The sequence below is a fragment of the Elephas maximus genome, chromosome 16 (assembly GCF_024166365.1).
Source record: "Elephas maximus indicus isolate mEleMax1 chromosome 16, mEleMax1 primary haplotype, whole genome shotgun sequence".
Taxonomy (NCBI): Eukaryota; Metazoa; Chordata; class Mammalia; order Proboscidea; family Elephantidae; genus Elephas; species Elephas maximus.
Genome location: NC_064834.1, coordinates 48,800,746 through 48,824,694, shown reverse-complemented (window position 1 = coordinate 48,824,694; position 23,949 = coordinate 48,800,746). Strand labels below are relative to the sequence as shown.

The 23,949-nt window shown below is 45.5% G+C and overlaps 1 protein-coding gene across 2 annotated transcripts in view; it reads left to right on the top strand.

The window, feature by feature from the left end:
• Nucleotides 1–23,949, top strand: part of SLIT1 (slit guidance ligand 1) — a 207,747-nt gene that overhangs the window by 151,798 nt on the left and 32,000 nt on the right. For both annotated transcript variants that reach the window (XM_049855841.1, XM_049855840.1), the window contains 9 exons: nucleotides 5,361–5,524; nucleotides 6,323–6,346; nucleotides 6,508–6,652; nucleotides 7,416–7,490; nucleotides 7,623–7,766; nucleotides 16,719–16,862; nucleotides 20,066–20,232; nucleotides 21,110–21,242; nucleotides 23,721–23,789. In XM_049855841.1, the coding sequence (XP_049711798.1) occupies nucleotides 5,361–5,524; nucleotides 6,323–6,346; nucleotides 6,508–6,652; nucleotides 7,416–7,490; nucleotides 7,623–7,766; nucleotides 16,719–16,862; nucleotides 20,066–20,232; nucleotides 21,110–21,242; nucleotides 23,721–23,789 (1,065 nt within the window). The remainder of the gene's footprint in view (nucleotides 1–5,360; nucleotides 5,525–6,322; nucleotides 6,347–6,507; nucleotides 6,653–7,415; nucleotides 7,491–7,622; nucleotides 7,767–16,718; nucleotides 16,863–20,065; nucleotides 20,233–21,109; nucleotides 21,243–23,720; nucleotides 23,790–23,949) is intronic.

Here is a 23,949-nt window from a genome sequence, read left to right as displayed (position 1 = left end):
AGGTCCCAGCAGGTGGGCTTGGAGGGAAGTAGCAGCCTCCTGGTGCAGACAGCATGTCTTGCCCTGGGTGGTGATGCTCACCGGGGGTGGCCTCTATAGAGGAAGGAGCACAGGCTCTAGGTTGGACAATCCTGGGTTCAAACTCCAGCTATGCCTATTATTGGCTGTGTGGCCCTGGACAAATTAATTAGCTTCTCTCAGCCTCAGTTTACTCATCTGTAAAATGGGGATATTGTCTCCTTCATAGGTGTTCGGAGGTTAAAGGAGGTGTTTGTACAGAGCTTAGCTCATCATAAGTGCTTGGTAAAGCTGGCTACAGTTAATAATAATAATAATAATAATAAAGCGGACCAATTCTAAGACACACTGTTCCCACAAGAACATATCTGAAACTGGGGTGCATGTTACAATGAATGGCATAGCATGTAATTGACAGCATTTTGTTCTTTCTTGCTAGTATATAAAATAACAGTGCATTTTGCAACTGATGATGTCTTGAGTTAGATGAAATATAATAATAACAATGTTAATGATAAATTAAAAATGAGAGCGCAATAAATGTGGGATTTGTTTTCAGCTTTCGTCATGGAAAAATGCAAACATATTCAAAGTAGAACAGTGAATCCCCAAGTATTTATCACCCATCTTTAATAGTTATCAACTCATGGCTAATTTGGTTTTATTTATATCTCCCTGTCTTCCATCCCACCCAAACTATTTCGAAGCAAATCTCACCTATTTTATGTCATCCATACAGACTTCATACATATCTATAAAAGGCAAGGAGTCTTTAAGAACACAACTACAACACTGCTATTATATCTAAAAATTTAACATTTAAGTATCTAGTTAGATCAAATACCTAGTGAGTGCTTGAATTTCCAATTGTCTCATACACGTTAAATCATTTTTTTGTCATTTGTCGGAATCAGGATTTAATTAAGGCCAACGCAATACAATTGGTTGATATCGGTTGGTGTACCCCTTAAATCTCTTTTACTCTACAGGCTTCCTCTCCATCTCCTTTTTGCCTTGGAATTTATTTGGTGAAGACACTTCATCATTTGTTCTGTAGTGTAGGGATCCCAAAATGGTGATATTTGAATTCTAACGTTCCCTCTTCATTTGGTAGTGATGTGTGGTTATGCTCAGAAAAAGACTACTTATCGCATAGCTGCACTACTTCCATAATGCGAAACTTCTCATCTACTGTTTGGTTAAACTTAGGCACGTAAGTGGTCGCCTCGGTACCACAGGTTTAGTTCTGGGCCTGCAGTTTGCCTTGATGTGCTCACCTATGGGTTCTGTGATGCATAAATAATGAGCATTTGTTGTTAACATTATCGTGGCCCTTGTTGTCGTTGTCGTTCTTGCCACTGTATCTGCAGATAATAGCTGCGTGGGGTGCTGCGATAGGTGCGAAACAGGTAGGGATAAAGGCATCCCTCCTGTTCCCTGGGGTCACCGCAGGGAAGCCGGCCACAAAGACAAACTCATTAAAACCCACGCACCCGCCCGCAGCCCCACTCCTGCTAATTAATTTACTTATAGCCAGGAGAGGAAGATGGAGCACTATGGGGAAATCTTCCTAAGTACATGCAATTAGAGGTTACCATGGAGGCATCTCAAGGTAGATTATTTTAAGCAGCTGGCAGAATGTCCGAGAAAAACACAGTGAGAAACATGCCAAGGAGATCTAAAGGCCAAAGACCCATGCCCAGGAGAGCCTCGGGGATGGGGAATGGGGTTGAGAGAACTCATCGTGAAGAGTTTTTCTGTCCACGTAGAAGGAGATAGAGTAAGGCAAATGCATAGTGAGGTGCTGGCCTTTGTCTGTGTCGATTTTCCCGGCTGATTTCCAAGAGTGCTCATGTCCTCCTAGACGTCGTGTCTGAGATCTGGCCACTGCCACCACAGGGATAAGCTGCGGCAGCAAAGCGGAAGCGGAACGTTAGGACAGAAGGGCTTCGCACAGGCGAGGCGGTGGTGGCAGTGATGCTGAAACCAGCAGTGACAGTGGACCAAAACCAGGCAGTGCCGACTCATGGGGACCTGCGTGTGTCAGAGTAGAACTGTGTTCCGCAGGGTTTTTGGTGGCTGATTTTTCAGAAGTAAATCCCCTGGCCTTTCTTCTGAGGCACCTCTGAGTGGACTTGAACCACCTACCTTACAGTTAGTAACTGAGCATATTAACCATTTCCACCACCCAGGGTCTCCACAATACTAATAACCCCTGTTCATTGAACACTTAAGGAGTCCTGGTGGTACAGTGGTAAAACGCTCGGCTGCTAACTGAAAGGCCGGCAGTTTGAATCCGCCAGCCGCTCCACGGGAGGAAGGTATGGCAGTCCACTTACCTAGAGATTACAGTCTTGGGAACCCCGTGAGGCAGTGCTGTTCTTTCCTGTAGGGTCACTATGAGTTGGAATCAACCGGATGGCAACGAATTTGGTTTGGGTTTTATTGGGTACTTATGGAATGCCAGGCCACGGTTTTTTGTATGCATTATCTTACTTAAAACTTATACTAACCCTGTGGAGGTAGGTTCTGTCATCCCCGATTTTACTTACAAGGAAACTTAGGCAGAAGGAAGTTAAGGAATTCACCCAAGGTCACAGAGCAGCTAGTGAAGCAGGAATTAATCTCAGGCACCTCTTCACCATAACTGAGAAATTAGTTAGCTGCGCCTTCGGTTGTGCTTTTCTGTGAGAATAAACCTCATTATTAACATTGCAAAGCAAAATTGAACTTTAACGAACAGTTGCTATGTATCAGAAGCCTTGGTAGTACAGTGGTTAAAAGCTCGGCTACTAACCCAAAGGTTTGCAGTTTGAAATCATCCGCCGCTCCTTGGAAACCCAATGGAGCAGTTCTACTCTGTCCTATAGGGTTGCTATGAATTGGAATTGAGTTGATGGCAATGGGTTTGGTTTGGGTTTATTATATATCAACAACCAAAATAAAATTTGGAACAAGAATAAAAGAAATCAGGTCCAAGGTGCAATCAAATATTCTCATTACCCCTCCGTGGTTGAACTCCTTGACGGAGTTTTGTTTTGTTAGACCCGAGCAGATTTAAATTCACCCGAATCTTTCTTGATTCATCTGTAGCTATAAGATCGGTGGCTGAATGCCTTGTGTTATAGAATTGAGTTTGCTGCAGTTTTACTTGCCCTAAAAGATTAAAAAAAAAATTTTTAACAGCTTTATTAGGTATAACTTATATACCATAAAATTCACCTGTTCTAAGTGCATGATTAAATGATTTTTAATAAAATTACAGAGGTGTGCAACTATCACCACGATCTAATTTAGAACATTTTCCTCACCCTCCAAAAATCTCTTGTGCCCATTTACAATCAGTCCTCATTCTCAGCCCCAGCCCCAGGCAACCACTAATCTACTTTCTGTCTCAATAGATTGCCCTTTTCTGGACATTTCTTAAAAATGGAATTATATAATATGTTGTCTTTTGTGGCCAACTTATTTCACCTAATGTGTTTTTAAGGTTCACCTATGTTGTAGCATATATCAGTGCTTTGTTTCTTTTTATTGCCAAGTGATATTCCATCGTATGGTTATACTACGTTTTGTTTACACAATCCAGTTGATGGATATTGGGATGGTTTCCACTTTAGGGCTACTATGAATAATGTTGCTATAAACATCAGCATACACATCTTTGGTGGACATATATTTCCATTTCTCTTGGAATTACTGGATCATATGGAAAATTTATGTTTAACTTTTTAAGAAACTGCCACTGTTTTCCAAAGTGGCTGCACGACTTTATATTCCTACCAGCAGCCTATAAAGGTTCCAGTTCCTCCATATCCTCATCAACACTTGGTAATGGCTGTTTTTTGGATAATAGACATTCTAGTGTGTGTGAAGTAGTGTCTCATTGTGGTTTTAATTTGCATTTCCCTAATGACTAATGATGTTGAACATCTGCTCCTCAACAAGTATTCCAAGAAAGACATTGGGACTCAGCCTCCCCTTCCCTTCCCTCCCACTGTCAGAAATGTATATGGAGATAGCTACATGGCCACATAACAACACACTTCTCAGTGTAACTTTAACATAATTCTTTTTCCCCACATTTTTTTCTTCCACCTGATCATTTTCCCTCCCCAGCTCCCTGCCCTTTGCAATTGTTAAAAATTATAATTTGCATGAAATTCTTAAGTTTATACAGAAGCCACTTGCCTCTGTAAGGGGTTCAAATTATATATGTTGTTGACACAGATACCCTGTTCACACGTTTTGGTGCATGCCTGAACAGCATACCTGAATTGATTTTCAGCAGAGTTTTCTACCAAGATCGGGACAAAGGGAAGCAATTAATTTGGACATAGGCTGGGACACTAAGGCACAAACAGGTGTGGATGGGGCAATGGGGGAGGGTTCCTAAGCAGTCTGTAAATCCTGGTGTTTTAAATTATCTAAAAACTCTGCCTTGGGGAGTCAACCAACACATCTCTGTATGCAAAATGACAGTTTAAAATGGGAAACAAATGCTAAACTGGATTCAGAAGCAGTGAGGGGAGCCTGGTCCACCTGGTACAGCTGAGAGGAGTCAGGACTCGAGCAGGAAAGGGGGAGGAAAGCTGTAAAGTGGAGAGGCAGGGATGGCTGGACCAAGCAGAGCTGCATCCAGGTATTTCAACAAGATTCTGGAAGGTAGAGCCTTGGAGGCGATGGACAGGAGAGAAAGCAGTAGAGATCTGGGCTGACCTGGGCCCAGACCCTGGGCCGGGTTCATTCCTCTGCTCAGAGAGCTGGGCAGCCCCTGGCAGAGGGCTGGGCTGAGGCCAAAAAGTCAGATGCCTGAGCTGATGGTGCTTAGAGGAAGCAAAAGTGACTGTGGCTTGGTGAGTCTCTCTGAACTGGCCCCCTGCTCTGTCTCTGCACTTCCAAGCGTGAGCGTTGGCTCTCAGGTCTGTGAGCAGAAATGGTGGCCCTGGAATGGTAGCCAGAACAAGGGCAGCAGGGATGCCCTTCTGCGGGTCTCAGGTGGGAAAGCCAAGTGCGGGGCAGGCACAGTGTGGCTGGTCCAAGCCCTGCTGGGCCGTCAGGGCCCACACGTGGGAAAGCCACCGCGTGGCTGCTCATAACAAACCGGTTTCTTTGGCTGGTGTCCCCTGTCCCCCTCCCGCACTACCACACTCAGCCTGCTGGAAACACAGGAAGAAGCCTAGCAAGAGAATAAGTAACTACACACTAACATTTTCTGAGTTCCCCTTGTGCAAAGAGAAGGCCTATAAAAGGATCAGGGATCAGCAAAGCCCTGTCCAGGTGGAGGTCAGCAAGAGTTTGTGGCCCCTGGCTCTGACCCTCCGTCTGCCCCCTTTGGACAGGCATCTAGCCCAGAACCCTTTCATCTGTGACTGTAACCTCAAGTGGCTGGCAGACTTCCTGCGCACCAACCCCATTGAGACGAGCGGCGCCCGGTGCGCCACTCCCCGGCGCCTAGCCAACAAGCGCATCGGGCAGATCAAGAGCAAGAAGTTCCGGTGCTCAGGTAGCTGCCCACTCACCTGCTCTCCTGTCTGTCTGTCTGTCTGTCTGCCTGTCTGCTTTCAGTCTGCTCAGGGACCCAGTGATGTTTCCTGGGTGGCCCCAGCAAGGGCGTCCTGGGCTGATCTGGTCCCCGCAGGAGGGTGGAGAGGCCCCAGGTTCTAGACTTGGGCCTGGGTGGTTGATCAGAACTTCCATGCATTTCACTGAGGTCTGGAGGAGAGGGGGAACTTGCTGCAGGTCCCAGAGCTAGGATTCAGACAATGGCCCAGCACCCTCTATTCCCAGGCCAGAGCTCTCTTATGCCATTGCTTTCAAGCCTTTTAAGACACATGGGAGGCCTGGGAGCCCTCAACAGTGAGATAGGAGTTGTCCCCCAGCTTCGGGACAGCAGGAATGGCCCCAGCAACTGCAATCAGCTTGGCACCTGGCCGAGGACAGTCTGGCTAGCTTCTGAGTTCACGTCTTGTCTGGAACCCTATCCACTGCTGCTCGTGCCTGTCTGTAAAGTCAGCACAATCTCCCATCTTGCACTATTACAAGTAGAGTTGGGAGGGTTTTTGGTGCTCCTTGAGAGAGATATAATTGGATATGGCCTCGGAAGTGGCCTGGGCAAAAATATCTGTGTTTGGTAGCAAGGCCTTCTCCACACAGAGACTGAGTGGATGGGCTTTGGGGCCTGATCTGGGGCCTCTGCCTCATCCTTGGGGCCCCTTTCACTGGGCAGTGGGGCTGGTGCCTGGTCTGTTCTCACAAGTCCTGAATGGTGCCACCATCATGGTGTTTCTACTTCTCTCCCCAGCTAAGGAGCAGTACTTCATTCCAGGTAGGAGAGTGAGGGAGCCAAGGCCAGCCTGGGAGGTGGGTAGGGGTGGTGGGTGGCTAGGGGTTGGTCTGCAGGCTGAGGGGGCATGGAAGCCCTAGGTCAGCCCTCCAGCTTGGAGCCTGCTCCAGCCCTCAGACCCTGAGCCTTGCCCCTCCCTGCAGGCACTGAGGACTACCAGCTGAACAGCGAGTGTAACAGCGACGTGGTCTGCCCCCACAAGTGCCGCTGCGAGGCCAGTGTGGTGGAGTGTGCCAGCCTGAAGCTCACGAAGATCCCTGAGCGCATCCCGCAGTCCACAGCTGAGTTGTGAGGGCCTCCATCTACCTAACTGTGCTGGGCCCACTCCCGGTTTTTCTCTGGTCCTGCCCAAGACCCCTTCCCAGTTATGGCTGGGCTTGGCAGGAAGCAGGGCCTCTCCCCTCTTGCGGCCCCTGCTTCTGACTCCCAGCCGTACACTCCCCTCACAGCAGACTTCAGCACCCAGAGCCAGTCACCAGCCTGAACGGGGTGGGGGGTTGGGGGGGCTTTCTCAAGGATGCTTTTGCCTTCTTTTGATGGGACTTGATTCCATTAGCTCAAGTTTGGGCTTAAGCCATCCCTTCAGCTATTATACACGTATGAATACCTGTACACATCTGTTCTTTTATGTATGTGAATTTTCATGACAGTTTTAATGCCAAAATACTCCCATCTACCCCCTAGCACTAGGCCTAACCTTCCTTTGGAATAGTATCAATCTGGCATGCCAGATAAATTCTTCTGGGAGTCCCATCCAAATGTTTTCATTTCAGAAGTTGCTTTAATATCTGTCTCTTATGGATGTATAAAGGAGCCCTGCTAGTGCAGTGGTTAGGTGCTCGGCTGCTGACCTTTCGGTCAGCAGTTTGACCCCACCAGCCGCTGCACTGGAGAAAAGGCCTGGTGATCTGCTCCAGTGAAGACTACAGCCTAGGAAATGCTATGGGGCGGTTCTGCTCTATCCTATCTGTTCCCTATGAGTCGGAATGGGCTTGACAGCACACAACAGCAACAGCACGGATGCGTCAGTTCTCTTCATTGCCTCTTGCAGACGTTTGAACAACAATGAAATTTCCATCCTGGAGGCCACTGGGATATTTAAAAAACTTACACATCTGAAGAAAATGTGAGTCCTCAATGAAGGGCAGGTGCAGTCAGGACGCTGGCCCCTGGGTGCATGGGGGCAGGGGTGCAAGAAGGGAGAACCCTGAGCTCCTGGGTGCAGGCATCCATAATCCTCCCCCATTCCTTTCCCCAGCAACCTGAGCAACAACAAGTTGTCAGAAATTGAAGACGGGGCCTTCGAGGGTGCTGCCTCTGTGAGTGAGCTGCACCTGACCGCCAACCAGCTGGAGTCCATCCGGAGTGGCATGTTTCGGGGTCTGGACAGCTTGAGGACCCTGTGAGTGTGTGGAGCCAGGGGAGCTGGGTGGGCCAGCTGGACGGAGGTGGACAAAAGCCAAGCCTCAGTGTGAGGCGTATGCATTAAAGGAAAAGGAGGAGAGAGGGTGGAAGACTCTTTCCCCCCGCCAGCTTACAGGAGAATGGGGACAGCCAAGGACCCTGACTGGTGGGAACAAATGGTCAAATGTTGGCAACTCATAGTGAGGCCTGTTCTTATGATTTCCTGAGATATGGGATTGGTGCCTGGTGAAGTAATGGAAGGATGGAGGCCCCTCTGGTTGTCCTGTGGTCAGGAGTGGCCAGTACTACTTCTGGCAGGAGGGGCTGGATGACCCCATGACAGGGAAATTGCAGAGGGGACTCAAGTGGGTGTAGATGGGAGGCGGGGCAGGGACACTGGTGTGATCCCATGACTCAGAATCCACCCAGATCTAATCAGATACAGGCACTCAGTAAGATCCTGGGATCACCCACCCTCCGTGAATGCTGCAGGGAGTCCCCTCCCTGCCCAGGCAGCGCTGGCTTTTCAGATGATGGTGTAGAAGCTCAGAGTGTCTAATAGACCGCACTGCCCAATAGGACTCCTACAGCGATGGCAGTGCACTGTATCTGCGCTGGCCAATCCAGTAGCCATACATGGCTGTCAAGCACTGATTATCGGTAGTGCTACTGAGGCACTGAATTTTTCATTTCATTTAATTAATTTAAACAGTTAAACATGTGGCTATCAGCTACTATATTGGATGACATGACTCTAGAAGCAACCTGCCTAGATTTAAGTCCCAGCTCTGCAGTAGGGCTCTGGGTTTGTTTTCTGAGCAGAGCATGTGCAGCTGAATTTGTGTAAGGTAAATGAATGCATGATGGGACTCCCTGTGGATTTTTGTTTGTTTGTTTTACAAAAAGGAATTTGACTGTGTACTTTGTTTTGAGCTTGATTTTTTTTATTATTAACTTTTATTAAGCTTCAAGTGAACATTTACAAATCCAATCAGTCTGTCACATGTAAGTTTACATACATCTCACTCCCTACTCCCACTTGCTCTCCCCCTCTTGAGTCAGCCCTTTCAGTCTCTCCTTTCGTGACAATTTTGCCGGCTTCTCTCTCTCTCTATCCTCCCATCCCCTCTCCAGACAAGAGTTGCCAACACAATCTCAAGTGTCCACCTGATATAATTAGCTCACTCTTCATCATCGTCTCTCTCCCCCCCACTGACCAGTCCCTTTCATGTCTGATGAGTTGTCTTCGGGAATGGTTCCTGTCCTGTGCCAACAGAAGTTCTGGGGACCATGGCCGCCGGGATTCCTCTAGTCTCAGTCAGACCATTAAGTTTGGTCTTTTCATGAGAATTTGGGGTCTGTATCCCACTGATCTCCTGGTCCCTCAGGGGTCCTCTGCTGTGCTCCCTGTCAGGGCAGTCATCGATTGTGGCCGGGCACCAACTAGTTCTTCTGGTCTCAGGATGATGTAGGTCTCTGGTTCATGTGGCCCTTTCTGTCTCTTGGGCTCTTAGTTGTCGTGTGGCCTTGGTGTTCTTCATTTTCCTTTGCTCCAGGTGGGTTGAGACCAATTGATGCATCTTAGATGGCCGCTTGTTAGCATTTAAGACCCCAGACGCCACATTTCAAAGTGGGATGCAGAATGATTTCATAATAGAATTATTTTGCCAATTGACTTAGAAGTCCCCGCCAACCATGTTCCCCAGACCCCCGCCCTTGCTCCGCTGACCTTTGAAGCATTCATTTTATCCCAGAAACTTCTTTGCTTTTGGTCCAGTCCAATTGGGCTGGCCTTCCATGTATTGAGTGTTGTCTTTCCCTTCACCTAAAGCATTTCTTATCTACTGATTAATCAATAAAAAACCCTCTCCCACCCTCCCTCCCTCCCCTCCTCGTAACCACAAAAGTATGTGTTCTTCTCAGGTTTACTATTACTCAAGATCTTATAATAGTGGTCTTATACAATATTTGTCCTTTTGCCTCTGACTAATTTCGCTCAGCATAATGCCTTCCAGGTTCCTCCATGTTGTGAAATGTTTCAGAGATTCGTCACTGTTCTTTATCGATGCGTAGTATTCCATTGTGTGAATATACCACAATTTATTTACCCATTCATCCGTTGATGGACACCTTGGTTGCTTCCAACTTTTTGCTATTGTAAACAGAGCTGCAATAAACATGGGTGTGCATATATCTGTTTGTATGAAGGCTCTTGTATCTCTAGGGTATATTCCCAGGAGTGGGATTTCTGGGTTGTATGGTAGTTCTATTTCTAACTGTTTAAGATAACGCCAGATAGATTTCCAAAGTGGTTGTACCATTTTACATTCCCACCAGCAGTGTATAAGAGTTCCAATCTCTCCGCAGCCTCTCCAACATTTATTATTTTGTGTTTTTTGGATTAATGCCAGCCTTGCTGGTGTGAGATGAAATCTCATCGTAGTTTTAATTTGCATTTCTCTAATGGCTAATGATCGGGAGCATTTTCTCATGTATCTGTTGGCTGCCTGAATATCTTCTTTAGTGAAATGTGTGTTCATATCCTTTGCCCACTTTTTGATTGGGTTGTTTGTCTTTTTGTGGTTGAGTTTTGACAGAATCATGTAGATTTTAGAGATCAGGCGCTGGTCGGAGATGTTATAGCTGAAAATTCTTTCCCAGTCTGTAGGTGGTCTTTTTACTCTTTTGGTGAAGTCTTTAGATGAGCATAGGTGTTTGATTTTTAGGAGCTCCCAGTTACCTGGTTTCTCTTCGTCATTTTTCGTAATGTTTTGTATTCTGTTTATGCCTTGTATTAGGGCTCCTAGGGTTGTCCCAATTTTTTCTTCCATGATCTTTATCGTTTTAGTCTTTATGTTTAGGTCTTTGATCCACTTGGAGTTAGTTTTTGTGCATGGTGTGAGGTATGGGTCCTGTTTCATTTTTTTGCAAATGAATATCCAGTTATGCCAGCACCATTTGTTAAAAAGGCTTTCTTTTCCCCAATTAATTGACACTGGTCCTTTGTCAAATATCAGCTGCTCATACATGGATGGATCTATGTCTGGGTTCTCAATTCTGTTCCATTGGTCTATGTGCCTGTTGTTGTACCAGTACCAGGCTGTTTTGACTACTGTGGCTGTATAATAGGTTCTGAAATCAGGTAAAGTGAGGCCTACTTTCTTCTTCTTTTTCAGTAGTGCTTTGCTTATCCGGGGCTTCTTTCCCTTCCATATGAAATTGGTGATTTGTTTCTCTATCCCCTTAAAATATGACATTGGAATTTGGATCGGAAGTGCATTAAATGTATAGATGGCTTTTGGTAGAATAGACATTTTTACTATGTTAAGTCTTCCTATCCATGAGCGAGGTATGTTTTTCCACTTAAGTATGTCCTTTTGAATTTCTTGTAGTAGAGCTTTGTAGTTTTCTTTGTATAGGTCTTTTACATCCTTGGTAAGATTTATTCCTAAGTATCTTATCTTCTTGGGGGGCTACTGTGAATGGTATTGATCTGGTTATTTCCTCTTCGGTGTTCTTTTTGTTGATGTAGAGGAATCCAAGTGATTTTTGTATGTTTATTTTATAACCTGAGACTCTGCCAAACTCTTCTATTAGTTTCAGTAGTTTTCTGGAGGATTCCTTAGGGTTTTCTGTGTATATAATCATGTCATCTGCAAATAGTGATAACTTTACTTCTTCCTTACCAATCCGGATACCTTTTATTTCTTTGTCTAGCCTAATTGCCCTGGCTAAGACTTCCAACACGATGTTGAATAAGAGCGGTGATAAAGGGCATCCTTGTCTGGTTCCCGTTCTCAAGGGAAATGCTTTCAGGTTCTCTCCATTTAGAGTGATATTGGCTGTTGGCTTTGCATAGATGCCCTTTATTATGTTGAGGAATTTTCCTTCAATTCCTATTTTGGTAAGAGTTTTTATCATAAATGGGTGTTGGACTTTGTCAAATGCCTTTTCTGCATCAATTGATAAGATCATGTGGTTTTTGTCTTTTGTTTTATTTATGTGATGGATTACATTAATGGTTTTTCTGATATTAAACCAGCCTTGCATACCTGGTATAAATCCCACTTGATCAGGGTGAATTATTTTTTTGATGTGTTGTTGGATTCTATTGGCTAGAATTTTGTTGAGGATTTTTGCATCTATGTTCATGAGGGATATAGGTCTATAATTTTCTTTTTTTGTAATGTCTTTACCTGGTTTTGGTATCAGGGAGATGGTGGCTTCATAGAATGAGTTGGGTAGTATTCCGTCATTTTCTATGCTTTGGAATACTTTCAGAAGTAGTGGTGTTAACTCTTCTCTGAAAGTTTGGTAGAACTCTGCAGTGAAGCCATCCGGGCCAGGGCTTTTTTTTGTTGGGAGTTTTTTGATTACCGTTTCAATCTCTTTTTTTGTTATGGGTCTATTTAGTTGTTCTACTTCTGAATGTGTTAGTTTAGGTAGGTAGTGTTTTTCCAGGAATTCATCCATTTGTTCTAGGTTTTCAAATTTGTTAGAGTACAATTTTTCATAATAATCTGAAATGATTCTTTTAATTTCATTTGGTTCTGTTGTGATGTGGTCCTTCTCGTTTCTTATTCGGGTTATTTGTTTCCTTTCCTGTATTTCTTTAGTCAGTCTAGCCAATGGTTTATCAATTTTGTTAATTTTTTCAAAGAACCAGCTTTTGGCTTTGTTAATTCTTTCAATTGTTTTTCTGTTCTCTAATTCATTTAGTTCAGCTCTAATTTTTATTATTTGTTTTCTTCTGGTGCCTGATGGATTCTTTTGTTGCTCACTTTCTATTTGTTCAAGTTGTAGGGACAGTTCTCTGATTTTGGCTCTTTCTTCTTTTTGTATGTGTGCATTTATCGATATAAATTGGCCTCTGAGCACTGCTTTTGCTGTGTCCCAGAGATTTTGATAGGAAGTATTTTCATTCTCGTTGCTTTCTAAGAATTTCCTTATTCCCTCCTTGATGTCTTCTATAACCCAGTCTTTTTTCAGGAGGGTATTGTTCATTTTCCAAGTATTTGATTTCTTTTCCCTCGTTTTTCTGTTATTGATCTCTAGTTTTATTGCCTTGTGGTCTGAGAAGATGCTTTGTAATATTTCGATGTTTTGGACTCTGCAAAGGTTTGTTTTATGACCTAATATGTGGTCTATTCTAGAGAATGTTCCATGTGCGCTAGAAAAAAAGGTATATTTTGCAGCAGTTGGGTGGAGAGTTCTGTATAAGTCAATGAGGTCAAGTTGGTTGATTGTTGTAATTAGATCTTCCGTGTCTCTATTGAGCTTCTTACTGGATGTCCTGTCCTTCTCCGAAAGTGGTGTGTTGAAGTCTCCTACTATAATTGTGGAGGTATCTATCTCACTTTTCAATTCTGTTAAAATTTGATTTATGTATCTTGCAGCCCTGTCATTGGGTGCATAAATATTTAATATGGTTATGTCTTCCTGATCAATTGTCCCTTTTATCATTATATAGTGTCCTTCTTTATCCTTTGTGGTGGATTTAAGTCTAAAGTCTATTTTGTCAGAAATTAATATTGCTACTCCTCTTCTTTTTTGCTTATTGTTTGCTTGATATATTTTTTTCCATCCTTTGAGTTTTAGTTTGTTTGTGTCTCTACAAACAAACTAAAGGTGTGTCTCTTGTAGGCAGCATATAGATGGATCGTGTTTCTTTATCCAGTCTGTGACTCTCTGTCTCTTTATTGGTGCATTTAGTCCATTTACATTCAGCGTAATTATAGATAAATAAGTTTTTAGTGCTGTCATTTTGATGCCTTTTTATGTGTGTTGTTGACAATTTCATTTTTCCACATACTTTTTTGTGCTGAGGCGTTTTTCTTAGTTAATTGTGAGATTCTCATTTTCATAGTGTTTGACTTTATGTTAGTTGAGTCGTTATGTTTTTCTTGGTTTTTATCTTGAGTTATAGAGTTGTTATACCTTTTTGTGGTTACCTTATTATTTACCCCTATTTTTCTAAGTAAAAACCTAACTTGTATTGTTCTATATCGCGTTGTTATCACTCTCCATATGGCAGTTCAATGCCTCCTGTATTTAGTCCCTCTTTTTGATTATTTTGATCTTTTACCTATTGACTTCCATGATTCCCTGTTATGTGTATTTTTTTTTAATTAATCTTAATTTGTTTGTTTTTGTGATTTCCCTATTTGAGTTGATATCAGGACGTTCTGTTTTGTGACCTTGTATTGTGCTGATATCTGATATTATTGGTTCTCTGACCAAACAATATCCTTTAGTATTTCTTGTAGCTTTGGTTTGGTTTTTGCAAATTCTCTAAACTTGTGTTTATCTGTAAATATCTTAATTTCGCCTTCATATTTCAGAGAGAGTTTTGCTGGATATATGATCCTTGGTTGGCAGTTTTTCTCCTTCAGTGTTCTGTATATGTCATCCCATTCCCTTCTTACCTGCATGGTTTCTGCTGAGTAGTCTGAACTTATTCTTATTGATTCTCCCTTGAAGGAAACCTTTCTTTTCTCCCTGGCTGCTTTTAAAATTTTCTGTTTATCTTTGGTTTTGGCAAGTTTGATGATAATATGTCTTGGTGTTTTTCTTTTTGGATCAATCTTAAATGGGGTTCGATGAGCATCTTGGATAGATATCCTTTCGTCTTTCATGATGTCAGGGAAGTTTTCTGTCAGGAGTTCTTCAACTATTTTCTCTGTGTTTTCTGTCCCCCCTCCCTGTTCTGGGACTCCAATCACCCGCAGGTTATCCTTCTTGATAGAGTCCCACATGATTCTTAGGGTTTCTTCATTTTTTTTAATTCTTTTATCTGATTTTTTTTCAGCTATGTTGGTGTTGATTCCCTGGTCCTCCAGATGTCCCAGTCTGCATTCTAATTGCTCGAGTCTGCTCCTCTGACTTCCTATTGCGTTGTCTAATTCTGTAATTTTATTGTTAATCTTTTGGATTTCTACATGCTGTCTCTCTATGGATTCTTGCAACTTATTAATTTTTCCACTATGTTCTTGAATAATCTTTTTGAGTTCTTCAACAGTTTTATAAGTGTGTTCCTTAGCTTTTTCTGCAGTTTGCCTTATTTCATTTGTGATGTCTTGAAGCATTCTGTAAATTAGTTTTTTATATTCTGTATCTGATAATTCCAGGATTGTATCTTCATTTGGGAAAGATTTTGATTCTTTTGTTTGGGGGGTTGGAGAAGCTGTCATGGTCTGCTTCTTTAAGTGGTTTGATATGGATTGTTGTCTCCGAGCCATCACTGGGAAACTAGTTTTTCCAGAAAATCCACTTAAAAAAAAATGCAGTCAGATCCCTATCAGAGTTCTCCCTCTGGCTCAGGCTATTCGGATGTTAATGAAGCTGCCTGCATCCAGTCCAAATCCCGGCGGGATGGTTCCCTGGCTGGGACGCTGCTCTCCCTGTTCCAAGACCAGTCACTGCCTCCCGGGGACTTCTTCTACCGGCTGCGTCCAACGCCGCCCACGGAACCGGCTGGTCCCCCTCCCAGGATTAGTTCAGGGTGGTGGAGCAGCTCTCTGTGCTTGTGCCGTACCTGACTGGTATGCTGGCTCCAGGCTCTGAAAACAATCGCTGCTTCCCCGTATTAGTTCGTTCTCCATCTCTAAATCTGTGTTTGTTGTTCAGGGTTCGTAGATTGTTATGTATGTGATCGATTCACTTGTTTTTCCGTGTCTTTGTTGTAAGAGGGATCCGAGGTAGCGTCTGCCTAGTCCGCCATCTTGGCTCCGCCCCCCTTGAGCTTGATTTTTCCCGCTGTGAGTATAGCCTGGCCATCTTTCCAGGCTGCTCATAGAGGGCTGCCTCATTCTTCTTTATACCTGCCGAGTATTCTGGAATGAGGGGGCCATGCACTATTTAACCAGTCACTTTGTCCTTTCCAAGGAAGACCTGGGCAGGGACAGAGGAGAGGGGAAGGGTAGGTGCAGGGACAGAGTAAGGTGAAGAGTAAGGGCACACAAGTAAGGAGCAAGGTCAGGACTAGAAATCCCTATAACAACGCCATTATTCAGAAATGATTTGTTGATATAAACACTATTCCTCCAGTCTGTTTTCTATGCATACATATATAAATGTATGTAATGTTTAAAACCCATACAATATATACATAGAAATATATTTTCTTAAAGCCTATGATACATTTTATTTAGTAACCATCTTTTACATTAAACATAAGCATCTTTCATATTAAGACAGCACTGGGTGTTCTACAATCATTTTAATGACCATTTATTATATAATTATTGGAAATTAAGGCTGTTTCCAGTGTTTTTTTATTATAAGCAATGTTGTGATTGTTGTTGCCATCAAGTTGATTCTGACTCATAGAGACTGTATAAGACAGAGTAGAACTGCCCCGTAGGGTTTTCTAGGTTGTAATCTTTACGGAAGCAGATGACCAGGTCTTTTTTCCTGTGTAGCAGCTGATGGGTTTGATTTAGGGTCTAAGGAAATCTCTTGGGCATTGATGTGGAGCAAGGCTTGAAGGTGGGGAGAACCACTAGCCATCCAGGAAGTGAAAGTGAGGGCCAGATCAGGGGCTATCACAGTGGGATGGATAGGAAAGGACAGAGCCTGGATGCATTTTAGAGGTAGGATAGTCTGGAGGTGAGAGCCAAACCCGTTGCCATTGAGTTGACTCCAACTCATAGTGACCCTATAGGACAGAGTAGAACTGCCCCCATAGGGTTTCCAAGGAGTGGCTGGTGGATTCGAACTGCTGACCTTTTGGTTAGCAGCTGAGCTGTTGGGGGTGAGAACAGACTTGTAGAATTCTCACTTGTACAGCAGAGGTCTATCAAGGGCCATGACCCCTCATCATGTCTCCGCACTGCCTGGAGGAGAATTAGTGAACTAGCAGATGGTGGCCGAAGCCGCTCCGCAGACAGGTCCTCTGGCCGGACACAGTATGGGCCCTCCCTTTCTCTCTCACCATCTCCCTCCTCCACAGGATGCTGAGGAACAACCGGATCAGCTGCATCCACAACGACAGCTTCACAGGTCTGCGCAACGTCCGGCTCCTCTCGCTGTATGACAACCAGATCACCACCATCTCCCCCGGAGCCTTCGACACCCTCCAGTCCCTCTCCACGCTGTGAGTCCCGGCTTCCTGGGGACAGATGTACCCGTGGCTCTGAAATCAGCCATCTGGACCCCGGGAATCCCACGCCCCGTCACCAGGCAGCTGAATGTTGGGGCAGAGCAGAAGGCCTTGGAGCTGGGCTTGAATCCCAGCTCCAGCACTTATCTGTGTGGCCTCAGCAAAGCACCTAAGCTCCCCAAGCCTCAGTTTCCCTGTCTATATAATAGGGTTTAGAAGGTCTATTGTGTTGGGTTATTGCAAGGATTAGATATAATTGCTGGAGAAGGCATCTGAGGCTGACATGGCCCTCCTCTGGGGAGGGCTAATGTGGCTAACTGCTCTGTCATAGGGCCAGAGGCAGTGGGCTTCTTGTAGAGCTGCCTAGGGTCTGAAGAAAGCCGAGAGCTGACTTCCTACACTGTCTTTAGAAGGCTTTTCCTCTGCAAAAAGTTTCAGTTGAAGTGGGCGCTTCCGCCAAGAGGCCTCAGGATTGCCAACTTCCTGTTGGGATTTGTGGTTAACCAAGGACAAGGTGCCCTTTTCTGCTATTTTGGCAAGAGATAGCAGGGAGGAGGAGAAGGAGCACAACTTTGGGGGCACAGGCCTGGGTGTACTTACTCACACCCAATATTTACTGTGGGCTTTTGTCAAATAGGTTTCTTTACCTCTCTGAGCTTCCATTTCTTCATCTGTGAAATAAGGCTGTTAATATTCACTTGCTTTCTCATGGAGTTATGTTAATGTATATACAGAACCTAGCTCAGCACCTGGCATACAGAACACATTCAGTCTATATTCACTGCTGTTATCATTAGCAGTAATAGTAGTAATTGTAATTGTAGCAGCAGAATTATCAGCGTTACTATTGTGCTTACTCCGTGGTAGGCAGCATAATGGCTTCCCAAAGATGTTTCATTCCTTAAATGTGGAAGAGGGAGGCAAAAGAGTCAGAGTCAGCGTGATACAATGCGAGAAAGACTCAATTGGACATTTCTGGCTTTGAAGATGGAGGTAGGGACTGTGAGCCAAGGAATGCAAGCAGCCTCTAGAAGCTGGAAAAGACAAGAAAGAGGGTTCTCCCCTAGAGACTTCAAAAAGGAACACAGGCCTGCCAACACCTTGATTTTAGCCCAATGAGACCCATTTTGGAATTCTGACTTCTAGAACTATAAGATAATAAATTAGTGTTGTCTTAAGCCACCAAGTCTGTGGTAATTTGTTATAGTAGCAATAGGAAACTAAGACATGCTGTCAAAAGTGCTGTTTTTACTGTTATTCTTCCTGGAGCCCAGAATATAAACTTCAGCCCCTGAAACAGGAGTCTGATTGGAGAAATAGCCCCATAGTCTGAGAGCAGCAGGACAGGCTGGAGGAGGGAAGAGGAGCAAGAGGCTTGGGAGTAAGGCTCTGACTTTCTGACTTAGACCTTTGTGACTCATTCAGCAACTCTGGGTAGGACAGACATCCCTTAGAAGGCTGTTATCATCATCATTCAGCTAGGATCCTCCCTTAGGAATTATTTGCAATGTCTGGAACAGATCCTTTGGGAAGTCATTAACATTTGAAGGCAGAATTGATTTGGGGGAAGTTATTAGGCCTCCAGTCTGGTGGTGAGTTAGTCCCATTTAGGACCACATTTGAGGATCAACAAAGATGGACACTCAGAACACAGAGAATAAACAAATTTCAGCTTACTGCATCAGGCTTAAAGGGTCCAGGTTTTAGCAAAGAGCACAAAAGTCATGAAGCAGGGCATGCTTAGTGAGTGTGGCTTCCCGGGTCTCCCTAGCTCTTCCATCAGCTATGCCTTGGGTGGCAGTGGTGAAGGCCATCCTGGCCTGGATATGGTCATGATGGTGGCAGGAAGCCCCATGCTGGGAGCCTTCCAAGGTCTTGAACCCCCCAGGCATGTCACCCAGAACCTTTGCCATGACTATCGGGAATGGTTGCAAGGACTGCTTTTGGAAATCCATGTTACCCAGATGCAGTGTCTGGATCCCAGACAATTTCTGAGCGTGTCACTGGAGCCACGATGCTGCTTCATCTGTGGGTTATAGAGTAGTGGCTGGCAGTTTATGTGCACAGATACATCACACCCACATGATGGTGAGGGGCTGTGGTCGTGCAGCATTGACTAATTAGCTTCATGCAGTAAGGCCCAGCCTCCATCCTGGGGGACCATGGATAATCTTGTTTTGGGTCCATATCCTTTTCAAGACCCTATTATTTTCTTCTTTAAAATTTTTTGAATTATGGGTTTTGATACATAATTTGTGGTAAAACACATGTTCCCCCAAATGTAAAACTTTTCAAACATGCTTCAAAATCCATTTGATTACATTGGGTTTCCAAATACGACACACACACACACACACACACGCACACAAAAACTCTAAAGCCATCAGGGCTCCCTAACTGCCACATAGGAATCTATAAATATGCGTACAATGTTTATCTAGCTGTACAAAAGCCAATAGAGACAAAAATTTGACCCGATCACACTTCCTGGATGCACTGCCTCATACCTAAACCTTCTACCTTAGTGAATATTCTGCAAAGAACATTTCTTTCATTTTTCACTGTTATGCAAGCCCCCACTGGAGGGCAACAAATACTTCTGGTGAAAAAAGTACCCTCCCAAGAAACCGGAGAGCCTGAAAATGTTTGTGGACAGCTTCTGTCCCGAGAATCATTAAAGGGATACAAAGACCATCATTGGTTAGACATCTTTAGGTTTGAGGATATCACAGAGGCCTTTCTCTTGTCCTGTCTGGGATGATGCTGGAGGAGTATTCAGCTACTTCTGAGGCACAGTGGTCTTGGGAGTTGGGGGAAACCAGAAAGGAGACTGGGTCTCTCATGTGGCTCATAGGCCAACTTGGACGGCCCCTCAGAAAAGAGTCCCAGGAGTAGCTGAGCAGGGGCAGCATGGATGGGATGGGGATGATCTTCTTGGGTGGCTAATTTAAAGGATTCATTCAGTGAGTCCTCATGGTTTGTTGAAGCATGGGTCTTGCCATTTCAGATCACAGTGAATCCTGCCTCCAGAGTCCAGAAAGTCAATCTTCTTGGTAACTGTTGGTTGTCTGGGAAGAGTGTGGTCTGCTGTGTGACCCATACATGGCAAATCCTACAGTGATGGGCAGGAAAGGGCTTTGCTGGGACACCTGAGACCAGTAGGGCATCTGCCATAGTCCCATGACCGCCTTTTTCAGAAACCTTCTGGCCAACCCTTTCAACTGTAACTGCCGGCTGGCTTGGCTTGGTGACTGGCTGCGGAAGAGGAAGATTGTGACCGGGAACCCACGATGTCAGAACCCAGATTTCTTGCGGCAGATCCCCTTGCAGGATGTGGCCTACCCGGACTTCAGGTGTGAGGAAGGTAACTTGTGGGCATCTCAGGCAGCAGGGGTGAGGATGAGCTGGGGCAACTCTGACAGGGTGTGGCAAGTCAGGAGGCAGGACATGGGTGGGTAGAGTGGGTGGGTGGAGCCCTTGGCATGCAGCTGAGAGGAAGGGTCTGCAGAGAAGGGTGAGGGGTAGGGAGTTCCTCTTTTACTCCTGTGCCTAACCCTGTCAGGTGATGTCTTTTGTGATTATAAGGGTAATAAAGTACTAATAATTAAAAAATAGAAAATATGAATAAAAGAAGGAAAAACATCACCTATTTTCTCATCATTCAGAGCAAATCATAGTCAACATTTTATAACCTGAAAAAGTTATTTAACCTTCCTAGATCTCAGTAAAATGGAAACTTATTCATTTATTCAAAAAGTATAAGTATTTTGAGGGCTGCTGTGTGCCAGGCACCATTCTAGGTGCTTGGGCTCTACTAGTGAACAAAGAAGGAAAAAATACATAAATCTCTGCTGTTGTGGTGCTTGCATTCTACGGGGTGATATGGCGTCCCTTTAGTGCATCATTAAGGCAATTATGTTAGATACAGTGTCTAGCGCACACAGTGGGCACCCCCAAAATGGGGGGGGAGCCACCATCCTCCTTCTCTGCCGTGCCCAGGTCCACCTTGGGTCTGAGTCTGTAGAGATCCCCTGAAGTCTATTTTTACCTCACAACAGTCCTGGGGGATTTGGCCCTGCTCAGAGGTGAGTGCAGCAAAGGGATTTCCAGAATCTGGTGACCAGGTAGTATCAGAGAGGGCCTTCTGTTCTGAGAAAGCCAAAGAGCATGGCCCTGGCTGCAGGAGTCCCTAGGAAGTCCCGTCTCCCTCACTGACCCTGGCTTCCTGCCTTCCTACCTAGGGCAAGAGGAGGGGGGCTGCCTGCCCCGCCCGCAGTGCCCCCAGGAGTGCACCTGTCTGGACACTGTGGTCCGATGCAGCAACAAGCACCTCCGGGCCCTGCCCAAGGGCATCCCCAAGAATGTCACAGAGCTGTGAGTAGCTAGCGGAGATCCCCCAGGGTGGCCCATGGGATGGGAGTGGTAGGGGCACTTCTCAAGGGGGTGGGCCTGGCAGCAGCAGGAGGAGGTGACTCCCAAGGGCAACAGTTAGCTGACCAGGCGCTTGAGGCTAGGGCTTGGCAGAAAACAACAGTTACAGGAAGGCTTTGAGCTTCTCCTTGAGTCCTATCTGCAGAGACACTTGATGGCACTAGCCACACATGGCAAATGCTCACCCCTTTAAATTAAACTCTGCCTTAGTGCTCAGCTGCTAACTGAAAGTTTGGCAGTTCAAACACACTGAGAGGTTCTAGGGAAAAAAGACCTGGTGATCTGCTCCCGTAAAGATTACAGCCAAGAAAACTCTATGGGGCAGTTCTATCCTGTCACATGGGGTCACTATGAGTCGAAATCAACTCTACAACACCCAGCAACAACAACAACCACCCAAAATATCAGCAGTTTAAAATTTAAAACACATGTGCCTGACTTTAAAAAAGAAAACTAATGAACACTGCCTTTAATGTAAGAAATAACGTTACTTTTCCCGCTTCGCATCATCTCCCAAGCATTCCCCTCTGTCATTAAAGCTCTCACAAATGTGAATTTAACTGGTTCCATGATGTCCATCAACATGAATCTTCCATGATCTATATAACAAACCCCTCTTTGTTGGATATTTGTTTCCAACTTTTCACTATCATAAATGACCTGTCAGTGAAACCGCTGGTTAAAGAGTGTGCATTTCTAGGGCTCTTGCCTGCAGGCCTTCCAGAAAGGCTGGGTTGTCTGTCTTCCTGCCCACAGTGTGTGAATGGGTGTTTAAATGGGGCTTTCTTGCTGCCCTCTCTTCAGTACTGAGTATTGTGGTGTTGAACTCTTCACCAATTTGGTATCCCTGCTGGTGTGGAGTGTGGATGTAAATTTCTATGCCAAACAGAGGGATGGGGCTGGGGCTTCTTCAACGGACACCTCCAAATGGAAGGTCAGCTCCTGATCTCTTCCTGTGTCCTGGGACTGACCGCCACCGCCCCCCCCCCGCCCCCAGGCCTCAATATCTGAGTTTTTCCTTTCCCGTGATGAACACATGAGGTTTTCATTTGTATTTCTTTCATGACCAACAAGGCCGGCTGTTGCTTCACAAGCACATTGGCCATTGCCGTCCTTCTCCTGGGACTGGCCTACCCCATCCTTTGCCCAGTTCTGTTGCAGTGTTAGTGCTCTGTGAGCCTCACATGACCCTATTTTCACCTTGATGCCTGGGACAACCCTGGGAATATGGGGCTAGATAGGACAGTCTGCCTTTTTCCGAGAGAGGTAGCTGAAGTTCAGAGGCTGAGAAAAATCACTTGACTTCTCTAAGCCTCAGTTTCCTCGGCTGTAAAATGGGGCTATTCAGATCTGTAAACAAGGGCTGCCAAGAAGATCAGATGAGACAGGGTGGAAAGTCAGTTTGTATAACGCAGAGCGATGGGTAAGGATGAGTAAAGCCCTGCCATTGTTGCTCTCTGTTTTGCTGGATCTTTGTGGGGGTGTAGGCGGTAGGGGTGAGCTGCAGTTGTTGGGGGTCCTGTGCCAGCTCCTGACTCTTGGGTCACTGCTTAGCAATTTCCACTCGCAAGGTAAGGATAGCTGGCGGGACTGGGTCAGGTTTAGAGCATCTTGAACACCAAGCTTTGGGCTTAGGAGTTGTGGTGGGCTTGGTTTTAAAGGAGATGACTTAGGTGCCAGTGTTTATAGTGGGCTCCAGAGGGAGGCCAAGGCAGGAGAGCAGAGGAGGCTGCTACAGGAGCCTGGCTGGGGTGACAGTGTGCAGTCGGGGTGATGCGAGAAGTACCAGTGGGAGGAAGAACCCCCAGTCCTGGGACTGGCTCCAGAGAGGAGTTGGAGAATTCACCATTGGGGTTCTGAGTCCAGGTGGTTAGGAACACAGAGTGGTGCTGATGGAGTTAGGGGAAGCTGGTTTGGGGTGAAAACACTGAGCTCAGGTTTGGGCATGTTTGAGTCTGGGGCTTCACACCCTGTGCTGACAGGTAGAGGGGGAACCTGATAGCTGGGAGCAGCCTGAAGGTGGTCCTGAGAGGTATTAACATGCAGATCAGATCTATTTGGCCAGGAGAGGAGCAGGCAGAGAGGGAAGAGCAGGGGGCTGGGGTTTAGCCCTGGGCAGTGCCCACAGACAAGGAGGGAGACTGAAAGGGCGAGCCAGGGAGGCCGGAGGAAAACCAAGAAAGGCTTCATGTCTCGGTGGATTTTACCAAGTTCTTTGGGTGGCACCCACCCAAGTGCCCCCCCCCCCCAAATTTACCCATTTCCTCTTCTGATTAGTGACTCTGGGCAGGTTGTGTGGTCTACATGTAAGGGAGGAAATGAGTGAGAAGGCTCTGGCTGCAAGGAAAGGGTCTCCCAAACCTGTGGGGACTGCCCAAGGTGAAGACAGGACCACTGACCCTGCTGTGTTCTCTCTTGTAGCTATTTGGACGGGAATCAGTTTACACTGGTCCCAGGACAGCTGTCCACCTTCAAGTACCTACAGCTTGTGTGAGTATCCAGACCGCTTGTGGATCTAAGACCTGCCTCAGAAGACAGGAGGGGCATTGGCATCTAACTATGCATGGCTCCAGCCTTTCTGGAATTTCCTACAGACGGGGCTGGTGGGCAGATCCCACCCGTCTCTGGAAACATCTGTGCATAGAGCTGT